The 27,362-nt window shown below is 41.2% G+C and overlaps 1 protein-coding gene across 1 annotated transcript in view; it reads left to right on the plus strand.

Moving 5' to 3' along the window:
* Positions 1 to 7,081: 7,081 nt before the first annotated feature.
* Positions 7,082 to 27,362, plus strand: part of PGBD5 (piggyBac transposable element derived 5) — a 120,032-nt gene continuing 99,751 nt past the window's right edge. The window contains exon 1 of the mRNA XM_012935099.2: positions 7,082 to 7,539. Coding sequence (XP_012790553.2) covers positions 7,203 to 7,539 — 337 coding nt within the window. The 5' untranslated portion in view covers positions 7,082 to 7,202. The remainder of the gene's footprint in view (positions 7,540 to 27,362) is intronic.

A 27,362-nucleotide genomic window follows, 5' to 3' on the forward strand; every position in this document is an offset into this window, starting at 1 on the left:
TTTACCTTGAGTTTTCCAGTCCTGGGGTTTGCTGGGACACTAGTAACAGCTACTGCTGTCATTTGATCTTGCACTTGTAACTTAAGCCTATCCCATGTACTCTTTCTCTAGAAAAGGATATTGGTGTCCCATAGCTGACTGTTGAGATTTCCTGCCTGTTTAAGGGCAGTGCCTATTACAGAAAGAAAGGACTTCCTTTATGGATTTATCCAAGCAAATACATACCTGTGAAGTATTAAAAACATACTCAATGTATCTGAAAGAGAGTTAAACCAATATTTTACTTTATGCATGATAAGATGCCATCTGCTAACAATTTTAAAACCTGTTTATAGCATTTTCTATAAATAAAAAAGTGTTCAAACAAATTAAGAAGTGTTCAAATCTATAAAGGTAGAATATACAGTTTAAATATAAAAAATATTTATTTTGATTAGTTCATTCAGTCCTTTATTGAAAACTTTGATTTCACAAAACTTTCCATTTACCACGACAAATTTATGCTTTGTTATATTTGTTATTACTTTTCAAAGCATTTAATATCATTATTTTGTGGACCTTATGGAATACAAACTATTAGAACAATTCTACAAATGACAAAAAGTCTTTTGAATGTCCACAATTAAAGATCTCATTAGATGTAATACACTTGACAAGAAAGTTTGCTTCACATTGTGAATGTACCAAAACATGTTATTCTTTAAATGTTTCATCCTCAGAATTTTGACTTCTAGGAAAACCCTCAGATATTAAAAGATTTAAAACACACATGTTTCCATGAAACAAGCAAGGACTTAACAGTTGTAAATAAAACTTGTTTTCTTAAGTTCAATACTAGGTTGATTAAGAGACCCAGTGACAGATATGATATGAAATAAAGTTATTTTAATGACAGTAACATATTTCAATTTATTAGGAAGACTAACAATTTTAAAAGCTGTTTATAGTCATTTTCCACATTTTTTAATCCAATGCTTTATTTCCAGTAAGCACTAAATTAAAGGTAGATATTCTAGCCACTTGTATTTGAAGTGATGCTGTTTCCTTTTTTAGATCTTCAAACTGTATCAGGGACAGATCTATTTATAAGTAAACAGTAAGGAGTGCCTTGGCTGGCTTCTTATAGGAGAGGCCAGGGGTGAGAAAGAAGCTAAACTATGTTTTCCCTTAGCTGCTTTTGAGGCAGTTATGCTAAAAATGCATTATTCCAGTGTTATAGAAAGCACCCAATGGGGAAGATTAGGAAATTGAGGTGAATTTTCCATGCTTTATGAAGAGAGAGAGAGCTCCTCCAATGTGGCACCTTTAGGAAGGATGAGTAAAGAGAGGCTTCTAAAATCTCAGGGCTAGGACAGATGGAGATGTTATTGAGACCACTCGAGAAAATCGACAATCAATGGGATGATGATGATTATGAAGAGAAGGAAAAAAGCTGCTAAAATATGGTAGTTATGACAGTTTTTCTCAGGTTGACATTTTGTCTGTTTCGGGGTCAGATCTAGATATACACAGAGCTTACTCCTGGCTCTATGCTTAAGGGTCACTCCTGTTGGTGCTTGGGTGACAATATGGAGTGCTCTGCATTGAACTCTGACTAAAGGGTCAGAATAAGTGAAATAAATGATCCTGGTTGTTAATCTCAATGCAATATTATAACACTGAATTGTTATACTGAGATTATAAGCTGATACTGAGACATAAACTCTAGCACTATTATAGAAATTTTAAGATATTTGTTATAACATCTCACATATGCACAATATTTAAAATATTTATACCAGAACCCAGGTGTGAGAGTTCTCACAGCAAACTGAGTGTTCTATGAGACCTACTCAGATTAAAATGATCAGTTTAAGTCATTAATAAGCTCAGCTAAAATTTGAGTTTGCCTGTTTTCAGTTAATGATGCAGAGATAAATTCATCATACAAAATTTTTTTGAGCAAGTTTGAATCCCTTGGATCCTTTGTCTGATATGATCCTTTGTCTGATACATCATACTGTGCCATGCACATTGCTTCCATCCTTCTCCCTCACATGTTCCTCCTGGTTCAGAAACAGTAGCTTGTCCCCTCCTGCTTTTAGTTTTGGTCACTTCTTGTGGCTCTAGCTTTTTTTCCTCACCTACTTCTTTTCGGTGAGAAAAGCAATGTGAGGAAGTGCAGCAGCTACTTCAGCTCCACCCCTGCCTTCTCTATGCATAGTGTGCCCCAGCAACATTGGGTAGAGAATTTGTCAGAATTCCCAAGCCTGAACTGGGCAGTGTGATCCTGGCCTTTAAAGTTTTTTCCCTTTTAGTTCTCTGCACGAGTCTGCCATTTGCAAAGTCAAAATTGCACGTTTTATGAATCCATTATTGTATTGATTTTGACAGCCCTATCCCCTCTTTTTTCACATTTGACATCTCCATGATAAGAAGTTGTCTTTTCTTTTTATTTATTTTTTCAGATCAAATAACTGATTTACAAGGTTATTGATAGTTGAGTCTTAGACATATGATATTTCATCATCAATCCCATCACCAGGATCAACTTTCCTCCCATATTCCCTTCCCACCCCCAAGCCCTGCCCCATCCCCGCCTGTCAAATTGGCAGGCACATTACAAAGTTCCAATAATTGCAGCTTAGATCTCATGCTTTTAAGTGTTGTTGAGCCTGTGTTTTGGATATATAGCTATCACTCATTCATATAATGAGTATAACTGAAGTCCTGATGCCTGTTCACCCAACACTTCTCATTCACTTTTTCCATCCTTGGTTTCTTTCCTTCTCCTCTCTAAACACCGGGGTCAAGAATGATCTAGGCATTACCCCCTTTATTTCAATACAAGAAATTATCTTTTCTGGTAGCTGAAAGGTGCTGAGCAGGTAGACTATCTGATGATGTTACCATAGCCTGGTCCTATGCTAAAATTATTACTATTGGCTAAAGAAAGAGTTTGCTAGTGATCTGAGTCACAAGCAAGAGACCTGGGTTCAATCCCTGGCACATCATAGTTTTCTGAGCATTGCTGAGTATAGTCCAAAAAATCACAAAACAAACAAAAAATAAAATATTTATTATTATTAGGGCATGTCTGGCTATTTACATCCCTCAGCATGCCAGGTCACCGGCCTTTTGATGTGAAGAAAGAAAATAAGATGTTTATATGAAAACCTTGAGGGACCGGAGCGATAACACAGTGGGTAGGGCGTTTGCCTTGCACGCGGCCGACCCGGGTTGGATCCCCGCATCCCATATGGTCCCCCAAGCACTACCAGGAGTAATTCCTGAGTGCAGAACCAGGAGTAACCCCTGAGCATCGCTGGGTGTGACCCAAAAAGCAAAAAAAAAAAAGAAAACCTTGAAAAAGGTAAAACAAGAAATCCACTGCTGGTTTGCTACTTAAGCCAGGAAGATGGAAAAGAAGCAACTTGGATGTATTCAAAGCACTTTCTTTTTAAAAATTTTTTTTTAAAAAATTGAATCACAGTGAGATAGAGTCACAAGTTTTCATGTTTGAATTTCAAGCTTTCATGTTTGAGTTTCAATCATACAATGATCAAACACCCATCCCTCCACCAGTGCACATTCCCCACCACCAATGTCCCCAGTTTCCCACCCTCCCCCTGCCTCCATGGCAGATGATTTTCTCCATATTCTCTGTCTACTTTTGGGCATTATGGTTTGTAATACAAATACTGAGAGGTTATCATGTTTTGTCCTTTATCTACTTTCAGCCCACACTTCCCATCCTGAATGATTATTCCAACCATCATTGTCTTAGTGATCCCTTCTCTATTCCAGCTGCATTTTGCCCCAGTTCCTGCGACAGGTTCCCAACTTGGGGCAATATTCCTGGCTCTGTGTCTACTGTCCTTGGGTGTCAGTCTCATATTATGTATTCAAAGCACTTTCATAAGAAATATGACATGAGAGGTTCTGATTAGATCAGAGGAATATATTGTGGGAAAAACATGAGATTGAAAAATCTCAGACTGTAAATGAGTAGTAAGATTTTGAATTTAAAGTTTTGTAACAAAACACAAAGAATCAATAATCAATAGTTTTAACTTATATTTTAAGGTTTATGTATGTAGTAGGGTAACAAATGACCAAATATGTTTAAATAATTATCACAGCTTTTCAATACAAATAATTTAAAATTATTAGAAAAAGGAATACACTGCGTCACAGTTTATTTTATTATTTTTTTTTGGTGGGGGGAGGGCTACACTCAGCTGTGCCCAGGGCTTATTCCTGGCTCTGTGCTTAGGGATCACTCTTGGTGGATCTTGGGGTACCATATGGGATGCCTGGGATTGAACTTGGGTTGGCCACATGCAAGGAAAGTGCCCTACCTTCTGTATTATCCCTCTGGCCCTAAAAGTTTTAATAACAGTTTTCCTTTCTCTTTTCTGTATATGTTAAACAATGGTGCATTGTACCATGCAAGTAGGTCTAAAATTAATGAGATCAGCTCCATTGTATAAATATACCAACTCCTGGTTTAACAAAACATAAGGAATCAATTATGAAGTGGATTATTTTTATTACTTAGGGCTCTTCAGGGAAACTAAACAAAACAGTTTAATGTCAATCTAAATTTATTTTATGATATCATCAGTACATTATTTGCAAGATGCTTTCAAATGATTCAAACAGTAAAAATCTCAGTGCAATACTGGTTCTGTAAATCATCCTCACAAATAATTTTAGTTATAAAACTTTATTGTATCAAATTATAATGGTAGAATCAAGTAGGAGAATATCAGGCATATGGGAAAGATTTTTTTTAGTTTGTTTTGAATTCCAATTATTGTCTCACTTTTTCTTCTCTTTCCTCAGTAAGAAGCAACTACCTGTCATCGAGTGTTGGAATATTTTTCTTCTATTAACTAAAAGCAGTTTCTGAACAAAGTAAAATGTCAAACACTTTTTGTGTAAGCTGAATAGTCACCCAATTTTGATTTGACAAGGTTTAGAGTAACCATTCTATTTCCCAGTCTATTTCTTTTGTGACCATATAACCTTCTTCCCAATGTTGCAAGCTGAGACTGGGAAGTCCCAAAGTGGCAGGGTCTCCTTGGGATTACACCATTAAAATAAAAATTAGATACAGTGGAAGACTGCTAATTCTTGAATTTGTTGCCCTGTTCTATACTTTTTATGGGTACCAAGGCTGTTCATTGTTTATTAAACACACTGAATTGCTAACTCAATTTATAAGTTAACTTAAGTTGTATAACTGAGTTATAAGGGCATCTGAAAGGAAATGAAGATTTTATGTAGGTTCTACACCTCTGGATGTTATTAAATTAAAAAAAGTAACATTAAGTTTATAGGTCATAAACATTCTTGTAGAATTTCAACTTGAACTACAGAGTCTTATTTTATTCATTACACCTTCAATCTACGCTTTATTGTGACTCTCCAACTAAGTCTGATGACCTATATGTGTCCTCTTCAAAATTTCTCTCAATATAGATGTCAGTTCCTTCTTGTAGCATAATTCTTCCAAGGGACTAAAAATCGTTTTCAAACAATTTCTCATTTGTCTGTTATTCCACATAATGAATGGATAAAATTATATTTAACATTAATTATTATGTGGGATAATAAATAATGTTATGTGGAATTTTTTTCTTTTAATATACTGCTTTTAAAGTAACATGAATTCATGCTGGTACAAAGACTCTAATTTGGCAAAAAGAAATAGAGCTGGAGAGCAGCGGGCAAGAGCATGTCTGTTGATAGCACTAATTTCTCGTGGTAACAAAATGCCCTCAGCATCTCATCCCTTCTGCAAGGTTAGAAGTCGTAACTTGTGTTTTCACCTTGTGCAACTATTTAGTCAGTGTTTAGTAGGATTTGTAAGTCTTTCACATCTGCATGGCTTTAGTTTATGTTAGAAGGAAAGTAACTTTATAGTCCAACTGTGTGATTTATTGCACCATTTGTGAACTGGAGAAGGGAGCGAGAAGACAAGACTGTACTGTAATCAACAGGTGACCAAAATACGCACCTGATCAAGGAACTGGGTGATTTAAAGCTTCCTCCTCTATTACCAGAGATGGAAGCCCGGGTGCTTATGCTATATTTTAACAGATGAGTTGATCAAATATATAAGTGAAAGAAATTTCAAAATATTTGCTTTGGATTAATTTTTGAGGTAATGAATAATTTGAATTTAAAAGATAATCAAACGTCAATGTAGAATGCCCAATCTATCTAACTCCAGACACTGCTTTCCTTAAATATATAGGGTACTGAAGTGAGACTGAGTTAGCAACCGGGATTGAATCGGCAAAGCCGTCTCCCAATTAGAGCAAGATTCTCGGTGGACAGATGGTCCTTGTATTTATAGAAGCACGCAGTGGAAGCGGCAGAAGCAGTTGCTCAGGAATTGTGTGACTCTGGCTTGCTGCCTACCTGAACGGTTTCCGCCGGGTCTGTTTCAGGACCACCAGAGCGGACAGCTCCCCGGCCTGGGGCGCGGACCGAGACCAGGAAGCGAAGCAAAGGCTGCTGGTCAGCGCTCGGTAGCTGGCCGGGGCCGCAGGAAGGATGCTCTGCATTCCCCAGCCCCCACCCCGTTCTTCCGTCACTCCGCGGGGCAGGCAAAGGGCCTGCGAGTGAGCGCCCGGGTGGTCGTCCCTGAAAGCTGACGGACTGACCCGAGCCACCCGCAGTCGTCTAAGCCCTCGCCGCCGGCTCCTGCCGCTGGCTGGGCGCGGCCGGGCGGAGGCTACGGGGCGGGTCCCAGAGCTGGGCCCTCCTGGCCCCTCCCGCCCGGCCCGGGCCAGTCTTCTCATTGGCCGGCGGGCTGGAGGTGCGAGGAGGCGGAGCCCGCCCCTGGCGGCTCGCGTCGGGGGAAGGTCGGCCTGGGAGCGCCGGTGCCTCGGGGAAGGGCGCGCCGGGACGCCGCGGGCGCGTCAAGACGCAGCGGCCCGAGCAGCCGCGGCGGCTGTGCGGAATCTCAGCACCGCCGCCCCCGCCTCCCGCCGCGGCCCACGGCCGGCGGCGCCCGCGATCCGAGGGCTCCTTCCCCGGGCGGCGGGCCCGAGGCGGCCAAGACGGCGGGCCGGCCGGGCGCCGGGCGCCGGGCGCTGTGCTGCGGGCTGCGCTGGTGGGGGGCGGCGGGCCGCGGCGCGGGCCTGGGGCCCGGCTCGTGCGGCTGGGAGGCGCTGTGGGGCGCGGGGGCGCGCGCGGCGGCCGGGGCTATGGCCGAGGGCGGCGGGGGCGCGCGGAGAAGGGCGCCGGCGCTGCTCGAGGCGGCCCGCGCGCGCTACGAGAGCCTGCACATCTCGGACGACGTGTTCGGCGAGTCGGGCCCGGACAGCGGCGGGAACCCCTTCTACAGCACCTCGGCCGCCTCGCGCTCCTCCTCGGCCGCCTCGTCAGAAGACGAGCGCGAGCGCCCCGGTACCCCGCGGGCCGCGGCCGCCCAGCCCCCGCCCCGCGCCGCCGACGCTGCGGAGCTCGAGGCGGAAGAGGCAGGTGCCGGCTGGAGCGCCCAGCTGTGGGACCGCCCGTCCCCGCGCTTCGAGGACACCGGAGGTAAGGGCTTGGGAGGGTCGGCAGCGGAGCGGGGACCCTGAGTGGCTGTGTAACCTCGCCCCGGGGGCGGCTTGAGACTCCCATCTGCTCCGGCGGCTGCTTGGGCGATGGCAGCTGTGCGTTTCAGGGTTAAAAAGAGGCTGCGGGAGCAGGCACTTCAAGTGAGAAGAAGAAGAAAAAAAATAATCCATCTGACTGCGTGTGGGGGCTCTGATGTCCTCGTGGGTGGAAAGGCTGAGGCTGATGCCAATGGCAAGGACGTGCCGTGGGCCTCCTCACTCTTCTTGGGAAGATGCCAGCCTCCTGTGGGATCCCGCTTTCTGGCTGCTCAGGATGACTTCAGGAAGGGATTCTGCAAGCCCAGTACCCCGGGAGCTGGGGTGTCATTCTGTAACAGAGCAAACCATTCGCAGGTGCCAGTGGTGGGGGTAATAAGTAGGTGGAGGTAGGTGCGGTGAGAGGGAGGTTACCCACTCTGTCTTTGCGAGGTTTTTCTTTTATTCAGTTAATTTGAGAAACTTTCCTGACCTTGCCATCTCTTGATCAGAACAGAGAAGAGTGAAGGAACCGTTTGCAGTGTTGAGGTGCATCTACTGAACCAGATGGCACTTTCATGTGTGTTCTGCTTACTCTCTCGTCCACGAGCTCCATATCTGGAGATCACTACAGCGCTAGCCACTCTGGCTTCTTGACGCCCTCTTTATCGCCTCCTTTCGTGGGAAACTGGTTTTTTAAATAACCATCAAAGCTTAGCAGCCTGTGGTCTGAGTGGTGAAGAGCCTTTTGGCTGTCCTCTGATACTTTTTCTTTTTTGTGCCACTGCCTTGTGGGGCAGGTCTGTATCCCAGCACACCGTTTTCATTTGTGGAAGAGTATGCAACCGGTGTTTGTGAGTCAGAAAGTGGCCATGCTGTGCATGATGCAGCTTTTCCCGTGGCTCTCCCTGATGATCAGACAGTAATAGAATCCTAAGTGGGACAACCCAGATTGGTGCCTGGACTTGGATTGGGACATCATGCTGTTGTTTGGGTTGAGTGGACTCCAGCAAAGATTGGTCTGCAAATCTGTAGCCATCAGGCTACACTGTGAATTTCCTGAGCTTCAAAATACTGGTGTTAGGATGTCCGTGTTGGTACTGTAATGCTTTTGTATGGATACATTATTAAAGCGTGTTTTCATTTGTACTTTAGCAGAAGTTCTGGAATTTTCAAAGTCACATCTCTTTGTATCACCCCAACATTTTTTGGAATGCATATGGTCTTTATAGCTTTGGACAGCTGTTAGTTCCTATTTTGTTTTGAGGTCACATCCCGCAGTACTCAGGGCTTACCCCTGGCACTCAGGGATCACTCCTAGTGGTTTTTTTGGGCTGTACCAGGGATCAGACCCAAAAGGGCTGCATGCAAGGCAAGCAACCTAACTGTTTACTATCTCTTTGGCCCCAGCTATTGGTTCCTTAAGAATTTCACTTGCTCAGGACCTTGGTTTGGCATAGTTTATGTTATGAGTGGTTGCGATCCAATCCTTGATCTTGGAATACTGAGATGGATGTTCATCTGACAGGATGCAACGAGTCTCCCAATACTTGAAGGGTTAATAAGGAGATTATACTAGAGTAAGCTGCAATGAATAAAACCTCAATTGTACTGGGGTGAGAAGAGTGAGTTTTGAAGCAATGTTAGATTTCTATGTAAACCTATAAATAGGAGAAATTCTATAGCAGAGCAGTTTAACCCAGCTATTGTGGCACTTAAATAGCCGTTGGTGTTATGTTCAAACTCTGCCTCTTTATGATGTCAGCTATCCAGTTCACATATGGACCTGAGAGTGACAGTCCAACACTTTAATCAAAGACAGTAGTGTTTATTTGAAGGTATTTATACTCAGTTTTGTTTCCCTCTTCTGGGTGGGAGCATGCTTTTAAAATCCAGATCAAATTAAGAATTTCTTCCTTGTGGCTTCTCTCCCCTAGAGGAATTTAGGGTTGGAAGTGGAGATATGAGAATGATGGCTTATTGGGGTCAGAGTGATAGCACAGTGGGTAGGCCTTGCATGCGGCCGACCCAGGTTCAATTCCGAGCATTCCATATGGTCCCCTGAGCACCGCCAGGGGTAATTCCTGAGTGCAGAGCCAGGAGTGACCCCTGTGTGATCCAAAAAGCAAAAAAAAAAAAAAGAGAGAGAATGCTAGCTTATTAAACATGGATTTAGAGTCCATGGAACAGTGAAACTGGGGGCTTGCTGCTGCAAATAGATGGCAGATATGTGTTGCTGATCAGAGATAATCCTTGGACTAAGTGGCATGGAGAAAATGGATATGTTTGTTAATAGGCCCTGTGTGCCTCAGCAAGCTCTGAGCGCAGAAAGTTTCAGTCTGCTAGGTTTATTAAAGTACAGATCTAAGACACTTCAACAAGCATGTTTGCCCTACTTTCAAGGAATGCTGGATCTTTCTATAATCTTTGTTCCCCAGTTCAGGTAATCTCACTGGGTAAGTGGAGTGGAATGGGGACACAGGTGAGAGTGTGGCATTTTGATTAGCCCTCATTATAGAAAATTCATAATAGAAATGGCTGTTGCTGCTGGAATCTGATGAGAGAGCAAAGGATTCTAAACCCATAGCTTTCTGCCTACCTTTTACTATAAATACATGTGTACACATATATGTAACTGTACTGTATTTAAATTAGCATGTATATTTATGTATGTGTATAACTTTGAATATTCGTGTATTGAATATTAGTGTACATTTCTGGTTTGGGCTAAAATAATGTTTTCTTCTGTACTGCTATAGGAAGGAACTACACTGCTGTGTGTGAGCCCACTGATGTCCAAGAACCCTTTTAAGAGTCCACAGGAGTGATGAAAGTGTAGACACTGTGTCATTGTACTTTGGTCAGTTTTCAGTCTCCTTTGGCCTGACTGGTGAGAGTACACACAGTAGAGAGACAGTAGATTCTCAGCTGAGAGGAGAGAAAGACATTTCTGTTGTAAATGTTGAGACTCCTGGCTTCTTTTCATGATGGGTTGTCTTCCCAGACTCTTTCTCTTCCTTCTCTTTTTCTCTGTATTTAGCTTCCTGAGTGGGGTCTGCAGAAGTGTAGTTCACAATTATAGGTAGCAATGTGGTATAGAAGAGGATAAGGGCAAGGGCCCCTTTTCTCATCCCTTTTTATCTCTCTCTCTCTCTCTCCATCACAGGCTTTGAGATGTGAATCCCCTTAGCATGATTTCAGCACAGATTGCTTGCAGTGGTGGGTGATAGGCCCTAAATCCCTCTCTGGATGTGAGGTCAGTCAGCTGAGTGCTATAAATACTGGAACTGCAAGGTCTGGAGCCTTCTCTTAACCAAATATGTAGCAAATTCCCCCAGAATAGTACCTTTCAAGCAGTAAATTTCATCTGCCCACTGTGCATATAACAACACAGCATGTGAGCTCAGCTTTGGAAGTAGCATGGAATTCAGGTGCCTCTGATTTTTTTTTTTTTTTTTTTTTTGCTTCTGGCCTGGTCTTTTGGTTTCTTATTCAGTCTTGTTTGGTTCTTAGAGAATGGGCAAAGAAATGGAGATTTCTGCATGTGGGAAAGGGAGACTCTCAGACATTTTATTTTGTTTGCCTGTGTTGTGGCTGGCTGAGATCTGAGCTCTTTGCTTCTTCATTTAAATGTGGAATTGGAAGCCCTCCTATCCTCTCTGTGCCATGTAGAGAGGTATGACCTTGAAAAGTTAGAGGAAAACATGCGGCATTGAAAAATTAACATTGTTAAATGGTTCAGTGACAGACTTGTTTATTTGATTTTAAAATCTTTTGTAACAATAAGAAATCTCATTCTCTTAAAACCAGAATTTTCTTATTTGCCTGTATTCCTTCCTACAATGTGTATTTCTTTCCTTTTATTTTGTCATCTCCTTGGCCTGCATCTACCCAAGATATATACTTTCTTACTTTAGGGCACATTTTCGCATTATGAGGAAATGGCCCGCACATCTCTTCTTAAGATGTTTACTTTGCTCTTCCCACTAAGGAGAAACCTGTGTTCTCTCAGACTTACTTACGCCTATCTTAATCTCTGTCTTTCCCCATTTCCCAAATAAACTCATTTTACTTAAACAACAAAACAGCTGGGGCTGAAGAGGTTATATAGCAGGCAGGATTTGCCTTGCATACCGTCAACCTGGGTTCAATCCCCAGAACCTCATGTGGTTCCCACTAGCACTGCCAGGAGTAAGCACACAAGCAGCGATGGAGTGACCCCCAACCAAAAACAAAATAATATCTCCACATTCAACAGAATTAAATAAAAACCCAAGAGTGTATTGGTATTTTGTGAGCTAAAATACATAGACCTTCTTTTCTATTATCAATAAAAGCACTGCTTCTACTTTTAGTTTTTTATAACATTGTGGCTCCAGTAGGTACTCTGAATTTTAGTAAACAGTACAAGATAAATCTTAGCAATTCCACATAATAATCAAACCACACAACTCAGAGAAGGAAGCCTCTTGGGAACGATGTTTTTCTCTTTTCCCAGTAGCCTGTTCCTATGGTGGGGACACTTGAGTTCATGATGATGATCACCAGCAATTCACATTTATAACTTGTTTTTCACATGTATCCTTAAATCTTCACAGTCTTTTCACCGTGCCAAAGAGAAGTTATTATTTCTATAAAAATATCTTTTCAGTCAGTGGGGTGACAACATTATCTAATTAAGTGATCATACACTAACTAGTCATATTTTCACATTTATACATAGAATTTTGGAGCGGAAATTTTAGAGTATGTACATTTCTTTGAGGTGCAATACAAGTATGAGTTGGTATAATCAATCTCTCAGTCATGGTATATGTGGAACAGAAGAATTTTGTTTGGGTTCTTATTCAATCCCTGCTACTCCTGGGCTTTGTAAGGGGAGTTTTGGTGTTTCATTTTATTTTTAATTTTATTTATTTATTTATTTTTAAGGAGCAGGGCTTAGAAAATACTGGTTACATGGGAGTTTGTGTGAAATTTAGTACATAATTTCAGAACCTACTCTCCAATACCACTTGCACTTGCCTGCCTTCAAATATCTAGAGACCTAGAAGACAGGACTCTACTGGGAATTTTCAGGGACCCAGCTCTTTGTATCCCTTTATTTGATTAATATGTGGTGCTGGATCTCTGTGCCAGAACTGTGTTAAGTATTTTCTGTGTAATCCTTGTAACAATCCTGTGACTGTGGACCACCATTATACCTATTACATTTTTTTTTATTGAATCACTGTGAGATAGTTCTTTAAAAGCTGTTCATGATTAGGTTTCAGTCATACAGTGTTCTAACACCCACCTCTCCACCAGCCCCAGTTTCCCCCCACCATCATCACCCCTCTTTCCCTCAGCCTGAGTCTATGGTTCTCTCTCTCTCTCTCTCACTCTCTCTCTCTCTCTCTCTCTCTCTCTCTCTCTCTCTCTCCTTTTGCACTATTATGGTTTACAATACAGACATCGAAAGGTTATCAGAAATATCCCTTTATCTACCTGCAATACTCAGTTCCTGTCCAAAAAGATCATTTCCAACTATTATTGTCATACTGGTCCCTTCTTTGTCTCTTTGTCTTACCTACTTTCTGCCCTCCACATAGTTGTGGTAGATTTCAATCACTGGCCAGTCCTCCTAGCCCCTGTTTTCCTGTGTCATGGATATTAGTCTTCTACTATGTCCTATCACTGTCACTGTCATCCCGTTGCTCATCAATTTTTTCGAGCGGGCACCAGTAACATCTCTCATTGTGAGACTTATTGTTACTGTTTTTGGCATATCCAATACGTCACGGGTAGCTTGCCAGGCTCTGCCGTGCAGGCGCGATACTCTCGGTAGCTTGCTGGGCTCTCCGAGAGAGGCAGAGGAATCGAACACAGGTCAGCCACATGAAAGGCGAATGCCCTACCACTCTGCTATCACTCCAGCCCTTCTACTATGTATTTTTTTATATATGACAAATGAATGCCGTTATTCTATATCTGTCCCTCTCCTTCTGACTCATTTCATTCAGCATGATACTCTTCATGTCCATGCATTTATAGGCAAATTTCATTATTTCATTTTTCCCAACAGCTGTATAGTATTCCATTGTGTGTATGTACCATAGTTTCTTTAACCAGTCATTTGTTCACGGGCATTCAGGTTGTTTCCAAATTCTGGCTATGGTGAACACTGCTGCAATGAACATAGGAGTGCACATGGTATTTCTGCTGTGTGTTTTTGAGCCCCCAGGGTATATTTCCAGAAGTGGTATTGTGGGTCAAATGGTAGCTCAGTTTATAGGTTTTTTTTTGGAAATGTCCATATTGTTTTCCAGAAAGACTGTATCAGTCGGCAGTCCCACCAGAAATGAATTAGAGTCTCTTTCCCTGCATCTGCCCCAGCACTGGTTGTTCTTGTTCTTTTGGATGTGTTCCAGTCTCTGTGGTGTAAGATGATATATCATTGTTGTTTTGATTTGTATCTCCCTGATAATTAGTGATGAAGAGCATTTTTTCATGTGCCTTTTGGCTATTTGGATTTCTTCTTTGTGGAAGTTTCTGTTCATTTTTTTGCCCCATTTTTTGATGGGGTTGGATTTTTTTTCTGGTAAAGTTCTACCAGTGCCTTGTATATCTTTGATATTAACCCCTTATCCAAAGGATATTGGGTTAATAACCTTTCCCATTCAGTGGACTCTCTTTGTATCTTGGTCATTGTTTCTTTTGAGGTGCAGAAGCATCTTAGTTTAATGTAGTCCCATTTGTTTTTTATTTCTTCCACTTGATTGTTCAGTGGCGTTTCATCTTTGAAGATGCCTTTAACTTCAGCGTCATGGAGGGTTTTGCCTATGTTTTCTTCCATGGTCTTTAATCCATTTTGATATTTTGTGTATTTTGTGCATGGCATTAGAGATCTGAGTTCATTTTTCTTCCATCATTATACCTATTTTTAACATTGTAAGTTGAGTCACTGAGAAAATAAGACCGATCCCTTTGATTAGAGGACAAGGATTGACATCATACATGAGTGTGGACATATTGGGTAGAACACCTGGTTAACAATAATACCTTTTCAGAGGGCTCTGAATTGAAGAATGTTGTTTCTCAAACCTATTTTTCAAGGCCTCTATTCCAGATAAGGCTATATCTCATCTCAGGGCCCCTTTGGAATAACTTGGGGGTTGGATTCTGGGTAGTAGTAGACCACAGAAGGCTCTTCTGAAATGCTTGAACCACCAGTGAAAGGGCCTTGTGCTTGAATCACCATTTGGAGCATCTACTCATGGATCAAGTATATTGTTATGGACTAATTTATGTGTATTCAGAAATGAATTTCTTGTCAGCTTGATCATCCTGTTTCTTATAGAGGCATTAATAGGCGAAGGGAGAGCCAGTACCAATACTCTTACCTATATTTAAAAGATTTTATGGGGTAAAGTGATTTTAAATTGGTAAGCAACTTAGTAATTTGCAAGGATTCATGAGGGGAAATGATTTTTAAAAATCCTAAAGGAAAAAATGAATTATTTGATTGCATTCTCAGTGAAACTCACTATAACTTTGAAAGTAGGCAGGAGAGTTAATGTGGATAAGCAATGTGCACAGAATATTCTTGTTGCAGATGCTTAATTGCACATCAATCCTTTGTAGATGTAAATGGTTTACATTGGGCATCATGCCAGTTTCTGACTAGGTAGTGTGTGGACACAGGGAAAAAGATATGGATTCTACAAAGCATGCCCATGTGATCTTGGGAAGTGATCCAGTAGAGCCAGTCTCCTGGGTAGGAACTCAGAATTGTGAGCAGTTGTAAAAATATCTGGGCAGGGGTCAGGCAGATTGTTAATCTCTGTTCTTTGGATGCCAAAGACCCAGGTTTGATCCCCAGCACTGTGTGATACCCTGAGCACTGCCAAAGGTAAATCCCAAGCACTGAATCAAGAGTAACCCCTGAGTACTGCCCTAAGATAAAACCCAGGACAAGCAAAAAGATGTTTGGAGAAGCACAAAGCTGGTTCTTCATTATAGTTACCTTTATTTTGATTCATTTACAGCTACTTTTTTCTTATGGGGTTAAAATTGACATGGTATATCTTATGCTATTTGGGTTTCCAAAACTGTACAGCAACCAGAAACCTTAAGTGGACCAGAATATATATGGTGGCTTTCTCATTCTTTCCAGAAGTATGTGGTTCCTGAGGCATCCAGTGAGATACTGTAGGATGACACAGCTTAAGAATCTGCCTCACCTGACACCCAAGGACCGTAGATACAAGGGCCAGGGGGATTGCCTCATAGCTGGAAGACTGATTCATGAGCGGATGGGAGAAGGCAGATGGAAAAGAGAAGGGATCACTAAGAATATGATGGCTAGAGGAACCAGTTGGGATGGGAGATGCATGCTGCAAGTAGATAATGGACCAAACATGATGACCTCTCAGTGTCTGTGTTGCAAGCTATAATGCCCAAAAGTAGAGAGAGAGTATGGGGAATATTGTCTGCCTTAGAGGCAGGGGGAGGGTGGGAAAGGGGGGTATACCCGGGATATTGGTGGTGGGGAATGTGCACTGGTAGAGGGATGGGTGTTTGATCTTTGTGAGATTGTAACCCAAACATGAAAGCTTGTAATTATCTCACGGTAATTCAATAAAATTTTAAAAATAAAAAAAAATAAAGTACATATGTATCTTAAAAAAATCTGCCTCACTCTATTAGTCAAGAGTATTCATCTATGCCCTATGTCAGAGGAGATGCTTAATAATTCCATACAAAATCTATTTATTTATTTATTTATTTATTTATTTATTTTTTGCTTTTTGGTCACACCCAGCATTGCTCAGGGGTTATGCCTGGCTCTGCACTGAGGAATTACTCCTAGCAGTGCTTCGGGGACCATATGGGATGCCGGGGATTGAACCCAGGTCAGCTGCGTGCAAGGCAAGCGCCCTACCTGCTGTGCTATCCCTCAGGCCCCACAAAATTCATTATTGATAATCTAAGTCCTTGGGGAATACCATATGTATTTGGATGGGTATTGTATGGAATATTCATTTAGGCAGGATGATCATTTTGACAATATTGATTCTTATAAGTCATGAGCATGGAATATTTTTCCATTTTCTAAGATTGTCTTATATTGAAAATGAACTCAGATCTCTTTCTAAGGCCATGCACAAAAGTCAGATAAAAATGAGTTAAAGACCTCAACATCAGGTCCAAATCCATAAGGTACATGGAGGTAATGTACGCAAAACCTCCATGACATTGAAGCTAAAGGCATCTTCAAAGATGAAATGCCACCTGACCAAGCAAATGGAAGCAAAGATAAACAAATGGAACTCCTTGAAACTTAGAAGCTTCTGCACCTCAAAAGATATGGTGTCTAAGATACAAAGACCACCCAGGGAATGGGAAAAACTATTTACCCAATAGGCATCTGATAAAGGGTTACTATCAAAGTTACATAAGACGCTGGTAGACTTTTGCAAAAAAAAAAAATCCAACCCTATCAAAAAATGGGGAGTACAACAATGCCCAAAAGGGGGGGAAGAGAGAGAGAGAGAGAGGGAGGGAAAGAGGAGGAGAGGAGAGAAGAGGAGAGGAGAGGAGAGGAGAGGAGAGGAGAGGAAGAGAAAGTGAAAAAGAGAAGAAAACTCCCTGCCATGAAGACAGGCTGGGGTGGGGGGAGGTGATGGGAGGGAAACTGGGGACACTAGTGCTGGGAAATATACACTGGTGGAGGGATGGGTGTTGGAATGCTGTAATGAATAAAACAAATTATAAACAGCTTTTTAGAGAGAGTCTCTTGCCTGCACGCCTAGCTGTCTTCCCCGGGGCCTCTCAGAGGGGATGGGTTCCAGCTTCTCTCCCCGCCCTGAGAAGAGCTCCTGGTGGCCGAAGACCACAGGAACCTAGCCACAGCCATGCTCAAGGTCCCTCTCCACACGTTTGGACAAGCCTCACGCATGAAGGTACTGGCAGAAGAACCCAGGTGTGTGTAATCCCATCAACAGCCAACATCCAGAGACTTAAAAGCAAGCTCTCAGAAGCTTTTAAGATATCTTATAACCTACTTTTCCTTCTGGGAGAAACTTGCAAGCTACTGAGAGCTTCCTGCCCACATGGGACAGCCTCATAAGCTTCCCATAGTGTATCTATATGCCAAAGCCAATAACCAGCTGAATCTCATTCCCCTGACCCTGAAAGAGCCTCCAATGCAGCATCATTAGGAAGGCCGAGAAGAGAGAGGCTTTTAAAATCTCAGGGATAGGACGAATGTAGAGGTTACTGAGACCACTTGAGCAACTTGATGATCAACGGGACTTCGTGATTCGTTATTCGTGATAAACAGCTTTCTCAAGATTCATCTCACAGTGATTCAATAATGAAATCTTTAAAAAAATGGGGAGAAGAAATGAGCAGAAACTTCCACAAAGAAATTCAAATAGCCAAAAGGCACATGAAAAAATGCTCTACATCATTAATCAGGCAGATGCAAATCCAAACAACTATGAGATATCATCTTATACCACAGAGAATGGCACATATTCAAAAGAATAAGAACAACCAATGCTGGGGCAGATGCAGGGAGAAAGGAACTCTAACTCATTTCTGGTTGGAATGCTGACTGGTCCAGTCTTTTTGGAAAACAATACGGACATTTCCCAAAAAACTAGAAATTGAGCTCCCATTTAACCCACAATATCTGGGAATATAACTGGAGGCCCAAAACACACAGCAGAAAGACCATCTGCACTTGTATGTTCTTTGCAGGACTATTTATTACATAGCCAGTATCTGGAAACAGCCAGAGTGCCCAAGAAGAGATGACTGGATAAAGAAACTATGGTGCATCTACACAGTGGAATATTATGCAGTCAGTCATGAAATTTGCTTGTAAATTGATGTATATGGAGAGTATATTGATGGGTGAAATGAGTCAGAAGGAGAGGGATAGGTATAGAGTGATATATGTATATGTTTGTGTATATAAATATATATGTATGTTTATACAGATATATATAGACTAGGGTAAACAGGGTCCAGGAGGACTGGTCAGTGGTTGGAAGCTTGCCGTGAGAGTGTGTGTGGGGTGAAGGGCAGTTAGGATAGAGAAGGGACCAGTATGACAATAATTGTTTGAAATGATCATTTTGGACAGGAACTGAGTGTTGAAAGTAGGTAAAGGTAAAGAGATATACCTCATAACCTATCATTATCTGCATTGCAAGCCTTAAGGCCCAAAAGGAGAGAGAAGGAGAAGGAAAGAGAGGGAGGGAAAGAGGGCGGGAGGGAGGGAGAGGTGCCTGTCATAGTGGTGGTGGTGGGGGAGGAAAACTGGGACCATGGGACCATTGATGGTGGACAAAGTACACTGGTGAAGGGATGGGTGTTGGAACATTATGTGACTGAAATCCAGTCATGAACAACTTTGTAAATGTGTATATTACTGTGATTCAATAAAAATAAATAAGTTTAAAAAAGATTTTTAAAAATCTCTTAAGTGACGTATAATTTTCAAGGAATAGACCCTTCACATCTTTTATTAAATTGATTTTGAAGTACTTGATGTTTTTAGATACTATTTTGAATGAGTAGACATTTTTCAGATCTTTCTTTTCTGTAGATCTTTCTTTTCTGATTCATTATCTATATATAGGTATGTGACAGATTTTTGTGTGTTTACTTTGTAGCAGGCTACTTTGCTGTATTGGTTTATTGTTACTCAGATCCTTTTAGTGGACTCTTCAGGGTTTTTAATGTATATTATCAGGTCATCCCCAGATAGTTATAGTTTGACTTCTTCCTTTCCTATTTGTATCTTTTGATTTTTTTTATATTACTTGGTTGCTGTTTCTTGGATTTCTAAAACTGTATTGAATGAAAGTGGGGACAGTGGACCCCCTAATCTCAGAGAAGATGCTTTCAGTTTTTCACTATTAAGAATTATACAGACTTTAGCTTTGTTATAGATGGTGACTACTATCTTAAGTAAGTCTCCTACCACCCCTATTTTATTGAAGTTTTTTTTTTAATCATTAATGGATGCTGAATCTTATCAAAAGCCTTCTCTACATCAGTTGATATAAGCACATTATTTTATCTTTCCTTATATTAATGTAGGGTGGTCTGTTAATTGATTTTCACACATTAAACCATCCTTGCATGTCCAGGATGTATACTACTTGCTAGTAGTATATGATTTTTTAAAATATACTATTGGGATTTGTTTAACTAGAACTTTGTTGAGGTTTTTTGCATTGGTGGTTTTTTTTTTTTTTGGTTTTTGGGTCACACCCGGCGGTGCACAGGGGTTACTCCTGGCTCTTCACTCAGGAATTACCCCTGGTGGTGCTCAGGGGACCATATGGGATGCTGGGATTAGAACCCGGGTCGGCCGCGTGCAAGGCAAATGCCCTACCCGCTGTGCTATCACTCCAGCCCCTGCATTGGTGTTTATCAGGGAAACTGGTCTGAATTTTTCTTTTCTTGTAGTTTCTATCTTTTTTTGGGTATTAGCATAGAGTTGTTTTCATAAAACACCTCAGATAGCCAAAGCCATACTGAGAAACACAAACATGGGAAATACCTCACTACCCAATCTGAAACTGTATGATAAAGGTATAGTGATAAAAAATAGCTTGGTACTGGGATAAGGAAAGACTGACCAGTGGGTTAGAATCAAGTACCCAACTGATTTTTGACAAGGGAACCAGGTGCACGAAGTGGAGCAAATTCAACCTCTTCAATAAATAGTGCTGGGAAAACTGGATAATGATACGTAAAAAGACAAAGCTGGATCCATATCTCACATCAAACACAAAAGTCAATTCAGAGTGAATCAAGCACTTAGGATCAGAAAGAACACATATAGTACATTGAGGAAAATATTGGCAAAACAGAATTTGGACCTCAAGGAGGTTTTCAGTGACACAGTCAATACCATTGGCCAAAAAAAAAAAAATACCAACAAAAACCAGAAACAAAAACAAACAAATGGAACTACATCAAATTAAAGAGTTTCTCGGTGGCAGAAATACCCAAAATAAATTCTCCCCCCCCCAAAAAAAAAAAAACCAACCAATCCCACAGGCTAAAATTAAAACTGAATAGAAAAAAGTAGTCCCACTCAGAACATAAGATAAAGGTTTAATATTCAAGATTTTTTAAGAACTCACAAAGATGAACAACAAAACAACAAAATCCAAAAACCCTATCAAAAATAGGGTGAGGAATTGGGCAGAAACTTCTCTGAAGAGGGCAGATGGATGGTCAATAGGCATTAAAAACATGCTCATCATAACTCATCGTCAGGGAAATTCAAGTCAAGGCTACAATGAGATATCATCTCACAGATATGAGAATGGCACATTCAAAAAATCTGGAAACAGTCTGAGTTGGAGGGGAAGTGGAGAAAAGTAATTCATTCACTACTGGTGGGAATGTTTTCTGATTCAATCCTTGGGGAAAACAGTATGGAAGTGTCTCAAGAAAGTCAGAAGAGCGTTACTATCCAGCAATTCCACTTTTAGATATATACCCCAAGTACACACACAAAAAACATTCATTAAAAAGGACATATATGCACACCATTATTTATTGCAGCACTTAGTACTATATCCAGGATATGTAATCAACCTAGGTGGATAATGAATGGAACATGACACAGCTGCAAGGAAATATAAAATTATGCAGTTCACTGCAATTGGATGGACCTGGAAAATATCATGTTGAGTGCAGTAAGTCAGAAAAAGGAAGGCAAATAACCAGATGAACTCATTTATCTGTGGTATATAGAATAATAGGACAATGGAAAACATGGGACCGATGGGGGAAATACCTAGATTATCTGGAACCTGGACTATAGAATTAAGGACAGGGAAGTTAAGAAACTGAAGATGGGAAAGTAAGAAGAGGCAGGTGAAGAGTAAAGGCAGGGGCAGGAATTCCTGGTACACTAGTGAAGAGCTGCTATGATTATATATATATATGTATATATATGTATACATATATATATGAATCATACAACCATCAAAACTGAAAGCATGAGATCCAAACTACAATAATCAAACTTTAAAATGTGCCTGTCAAGGAGGTAGGCTGGGGGCAATAGGTAAATGGGAAGACATTGGTGGAAGGAAATTGACATTGGTGACATGATACGTGTTGGAAAATTGTATACCTGAAATTCAGCTATGAATAACTTTGTAAATCACAGTGCCTAGATAAAACAATTAAAAGAAAACAAAAGGAAAAGAAAAGAAGAAAGCCTGACTAGCATCAGGTAACTGAGGCTTCCATGAGCTGTGGTTACATTTCTTTCATACCAACTTCTTTGAGATGATGGAAAGAAATTCAACAGGTGAAAACAATTCTGATGTTTCAAAGTCTCCGAAAAGCTACCATGACAAAGTTGAGCAGTGCATTCCTTCAGAAGAACCAGAGAGGAATGATATCTGTATCTACAATAAGAGATAAGGGAAGATTTTACTGGGAAGAAAGAGAAAATGGAGGAGCCATTGAGAGAATAGTCTTGAATAGCTGAACTTCTACTTTGGGGTTAAGTGGAGAACCAGTAATAGCTTTAATAGTTTCTCTAGAAACTCCTAGCTGAGTTAGTAGGGCATGCTAGATAATGGTACAAATGTTCTGTGAGTAATTAACCTTCAGCCCAGATTTACATAAAAGGTTACCTGCAGGGTCTGGAGTGATAGTACAGTGGGTAGAGCATTTGCCTTGCACTCGACTAACTGGGTTTGATCCCCAGCACCCCATATGGTTTCTTGAGTACTGCCAGGAGTAATTCTTGGTTGCAGAGCCAAGAATTACTCCTGGCATCCTGAGCATCATGGGGCTGACTGGGATACTGGATCACAATTTATAAGATTTTAGGAGGCATGTATGCAAAATTCTTGTGGAGTCTGATGGAATACAACCCATTTGGTAATTGGAGACAACTAAATTAAGACAGCTTTTCTTTAAAATTGAAAGAGGATGCTTTTATCTGCCCCTGGCAGGCAGGCTTGAATGGTGGTGGGAAAATTCAAGCAAACCATAAAGCCCCAAAGTAGAGAGAGAGTATGGGGGAAATTGTCTGCCACAGAGGCAGGGGGAGGGCTGGGAGGGATATTTGGGACATCCGTGGTGGAAAATAGGCACTGGTGAAGGGATGGGTGTTCGATCATTGTATGACTGAAACTCAAACATTTGTATTACATTACAGCTTTGTAACTGTATCTCATGGTGATTCAATAAAAAAAAGCAAAAAACAAAAAAATGCTTTTAGATAAATATTAGCAAGTGTAAATTACATGGTTTGTCTGACGTTAATTGACTTCATTGTCTTCAAGAAATATGACAGAAGAAATAGAAGATATTGAAGACATCAGTAAATTCAGGGATTTTGTTCGAGTGGGCACCAGTAATGTCTCTCATTGAGAGACTTATTGTTACTGTTTTTGGTATATCCAAAACGCACGGGTAGCTTGCCAGGCTCTGCTGTGTGGGCTCCATACTCTCAGTAGCTTGCCGGGCTCTCCGAGAGGGGCGGAGGAATGAGGAATCCAACACGGGTTGGCCTCGTGAAAGGTGAAAGCCCAACTGCTGTGCTATTGCTCCAGCCCTAAATTCAGGGATATGGCAGATAATCTTTGGTGGGGAGGATCGAGGCTCTGCAGCTCTCTTTAGTTTTCTCAGAAAGGCTTGAGGAGGTGACTAGGGCTTTGTACACAGACACAGCTCTGGTTGCCCGTCTGCACACTGCATCTCCCAAAGGTGCTGCCTCAGTCATACTCAGGTCTTACACAAGAAATAGCTCCCTTTCCATTCTCAAAGCACCCTTTCCACTATCTATTGGCTCATAAAAGCCTACCAGCGATCCTGCTGCCCAAAGACAGACAAATTAGGTGGTTTATGCAGTGTGCCAGTATTTCTTGTTAGGTTATTTGCATCAAGGTTGCATCTTAGGCCATATTGTACATAATAATAAATTTAATCCATTCTCATGAAAGTGAAACTGCTTAAAAAATGTTCAATTTCTGTGACTATTCTAGGAGACCTGAATATATGTTTTCACATCTCCTTTGGAAGCTCTCCAGGAAGAACTGGATGGCCTACATGTTCTTCACAGAGCAAACACTGAATATAGATTTGCTTCTGGAATATTGCCTTCACCTAAAATCTGTATCTAGGGCTGTGCTAAGAAGCACCAACAAGAATTTCATGTGGAGCCATGGTGGGGCACCCATTAACCTCAGATAAATCCCTGGTTGCCATGACGACCTGCCCCCCCACCCCCCGCCAATCAGCACCAGCCATGTCGGAGCTGCACACTTCTATTTGGGTGGGAGAAATCAATAGGCCCCGCCTATAAGGATAGAAAAACTTTAATTGGTCCCAAAACACAGTGCCAAAAAGAAAAGACATCTGCACTCCTGTGTTCATTGCAACACTATTCACAACAGTAAAAATATGGAAACAACCCAACTGTCTACAAGTAGATGACTGGATAAAGAAGCTATGGTACATCTAAACAGTGGAATACTACTTGGCCTTAAGAAAAGATGAATCCATACAATTTATTGCTACATGGATGGATCTGGAAAGTATCAAGCTGATAACTTCAGTCAGAAGAGAGGGACAGACACAGGATGATCTCTTTCATATTTGGCTTATGAAAAATATGTATCACTGTATCACTGACATCCCATTGCTCATCAATTTGCTTGAGTGGGGACCAGTAACATCTCCATTGTGAGATTTGCTGTTAGTGTTTTTGGCATATCAAATATGACATGGGTAGCTTGCCAGGCTCTGCCGTGCGGGCGAGATACTCTCGGTAGCTTGCCAGGCTCTTCGAGAGGGGCGGAGGAATCAAACCCGGGTTGGCTGTGTAAGGAAATAAAAAATGCCCAAAGGCAACAGTCAGGGAAGGGCACAATACATTTGTGGGGGAAGTGGTCACTCTGGAGGAGAATGAATTGCTGAAAGGAGATACAAAGTGTGTACCACGGAGGTAGTTTGGGACATGGGTGGGTAACTGGGGACATAGCTGGAGGGAAGAAGACACTGGTGAAGGGACTGGTGTTAGAACATTGTATGCCTGAAACTCAATCATGAATAAGTTGTTAACTTTGTAACTCATGGTGATCCAATAAAATTGAACAAAAGAATTTCATCTGTCACTTATGGGACATTTTATTTGGTACCCATATTTCTACAGCACATTTACTTAGGGAGTGCAAGAAAGAGATTTATGGGTCTCATCAAGGGACTTCTTTTCCATTGTGTAATTTACTTTATATAAAACAGGATTCTGATAAAATATAGAATATTCTTTAAAGATCAAGTTGATTTGGTTTGGAAAGAGACTCTCCATCATTCTGAGAGATGACTTTTCCTATCAGCATCCTAATTCTAGGAATTTGTCTTTTGGGTCACCAGGTAGAGCATATGGAAGATTTAAATTGGGAGACAGTAAACCCCTGATCTCCACCTTCATCCCATGCCTGCTTTTTACAAATTTTTTTTTATTCATTGTGACTTACAATATTGATATGCCAGAATTTCGTGCATAAAATATTCTAACACCACACCCTCCATCAGAGTGTAAGATTCCCTCCATCAGTGCCCCTGCCCCCTGTGTCCTGGTTCTGCTCCCCCATCTCTCCTATGGTAACTATACGTGTCCTACTAAAGACCAGTTTTCAGTTTCTGTTTCTTTTGGGAATTTGTTATTTCCTTACTCTGTTTTCTTTATATCCCACATGTGAAGGAGGGGAGGAGGGAGAGGAGAGAGGGGAGAGGATAAAGGAGAGGGGAGAGAACTCACCAGTTTATGGTTTAAGTCTGGAGACTGTGACAATTAGTATTACGGGGAAAGAGGAATTGAACCTGGTAGGCACCCCATTTCTCATTACCCCCTCCTGAATCTTAGCCCACTTTTTTCCCCCTAAATTAGAGCCACTCCTGACAGATCCTATCTCATTGCTTGTGGAAATCAGGATCGATTGCCCAGTACCCTTTAGGGAGCATGTGGTGCTGACTGATCAAATTCAGAGCCTTGCACATGCCAGACACTTGTTCTACCATTTGAGCAGTTATCTCAAGAGTTAGTTGCAATAGAAGGACTGGTGTTGTCTTGCATGAAACCACCTGGGTTCGACCCCTGGCATTTGAAGGTTCCCATGCACCTCCTAGAGTAAGTCCTGAGTGCAGAGGCTGCAGAGGCAGGAGTAACCCCTAAGCATCACTGGATCTGCTCCCCGTCCTCCACCAAAAAAGTTTTAATAAAAAATTAAATGGCCTGGGAAACTGAAGCAGGTCAACTACCCAAAATAAAGTATTTTTGTTTTTTATCTTGAGTTTTGGGTCACTTCCTCGTGGTGCTCAGGAATCATTCCTGGAGGGCTTAGGGCACCATTTCGGGGACCAGTAATTGAAAATGGGTCGGCCACATACAAAGCAAGTGGCTGTACTATTGCTTTGACATCTCCCCCCACCCCCTGCCCTGAAAGGTTTTTGTGGGATTTTTTAAAATTTTTAAAATTTTATTGAATCACCGTGAGATAGTCACAAGCTTTCATGTTTGGGTTACAATCTCACAATGATCAAACACCCATCCCTCCACCAGTGCACATTCCCCACCACCAATATCCCGGGTATACCCCCCCTTTCCCACCCTCCCCCTGCCTCCATGTCAGACAATATTCCCCATACTCTCTCTTTACTTTTGGGCATTATAGCCTGCAACACAGACACTGAGAGGTCATCATGTTTGGTCCATTATCTACTTTCGGTGTGCATCTCCCATTGTGGGATTTATTTTTAAGTGTAAACTTTTCTTTCTTTTTATTCTAATGAATAAAGTGTTTTATTCATTAGAATGATTTATACGAACCAAGAACTTTGTTAGAGACTGGAACTTGAGAAGTCAATGACTCTAGCTCTCGAACAGCACAGACTAAGGGATAAAGATAGAGGTCCTCAAATAATTGTATAATTAGTACTAGTTGTGTAATTAGTACTGTCATGAGAGGTCCCTCATGTATTCAGGGTATTCAGAGTATTCAGGGAATGCTCAGTTTTTACCGATTCATCATAAAAAACTTATTAACTGTACACTTCAAGCTCATATGAAATACTGACACAGGAATCCTTCCTAACCATTTCTGTGAAACCAATGTTATGCTTATCCCCAAGCTGACAGATATACTAACGAAAAAGACAATCCTAGACAAATTTCCCTGATGAAAATTGATGCAAAAATCTTTAACAAGATCTTAGCAAATTGAATCCTACAGCATATCAAGAAGATTATATAATATATCAACTGGGGCTCATCCTGGGGATTCAGGAGAGTTTAATGCACACAAATCAATTAACATTAATAATATACCACATTAATAAAAGGAAAGAGAAAATATTATATCATTCGATCAATGCAGAGAAAACTTTTTTGACAACTTCCAACTCCATGATAAACAAACAAACAAAAACAAACACCTCAACAAAACAGGGATGAAAGCAACCTTCCTCAGAATACTAATAGCCACATATAAGAAATTTAAAACCAGTATCATTCTCAATGATGAAAAAAACTAATGCAGTCCCTTTCAGAACAGGCATAAGGCAAGGACGTCCACTATTTCCACTTTTATTCATTGTATGACTGAAATCTGATCACAAAAGTTTTGTAATTGTGTATCCCATAGTAATTAAAAAAAAACGGTCTGTTTCTGTGTGTGATTAACTTTTGTTTTCAGTGCATTATGATCTGAAAATATAGTTGATACTATTTCTATCTTCTTGATTTTT

Source organism: Sorex araneus, chromosome 9 (assembly GCF_027595985.1).
Source record: "Sorex araneus isolate mSorAra2 chromosome 9, mSorAra2.pri, whole genome shotgun sequence".
NCBI classification, from domain to species: domain Eukaryota; kingdom Metazoa; phylum Chordata; class Mammalia; order Eulipotyphla; family Soricidae; genus Sorex; species Sorex araneus.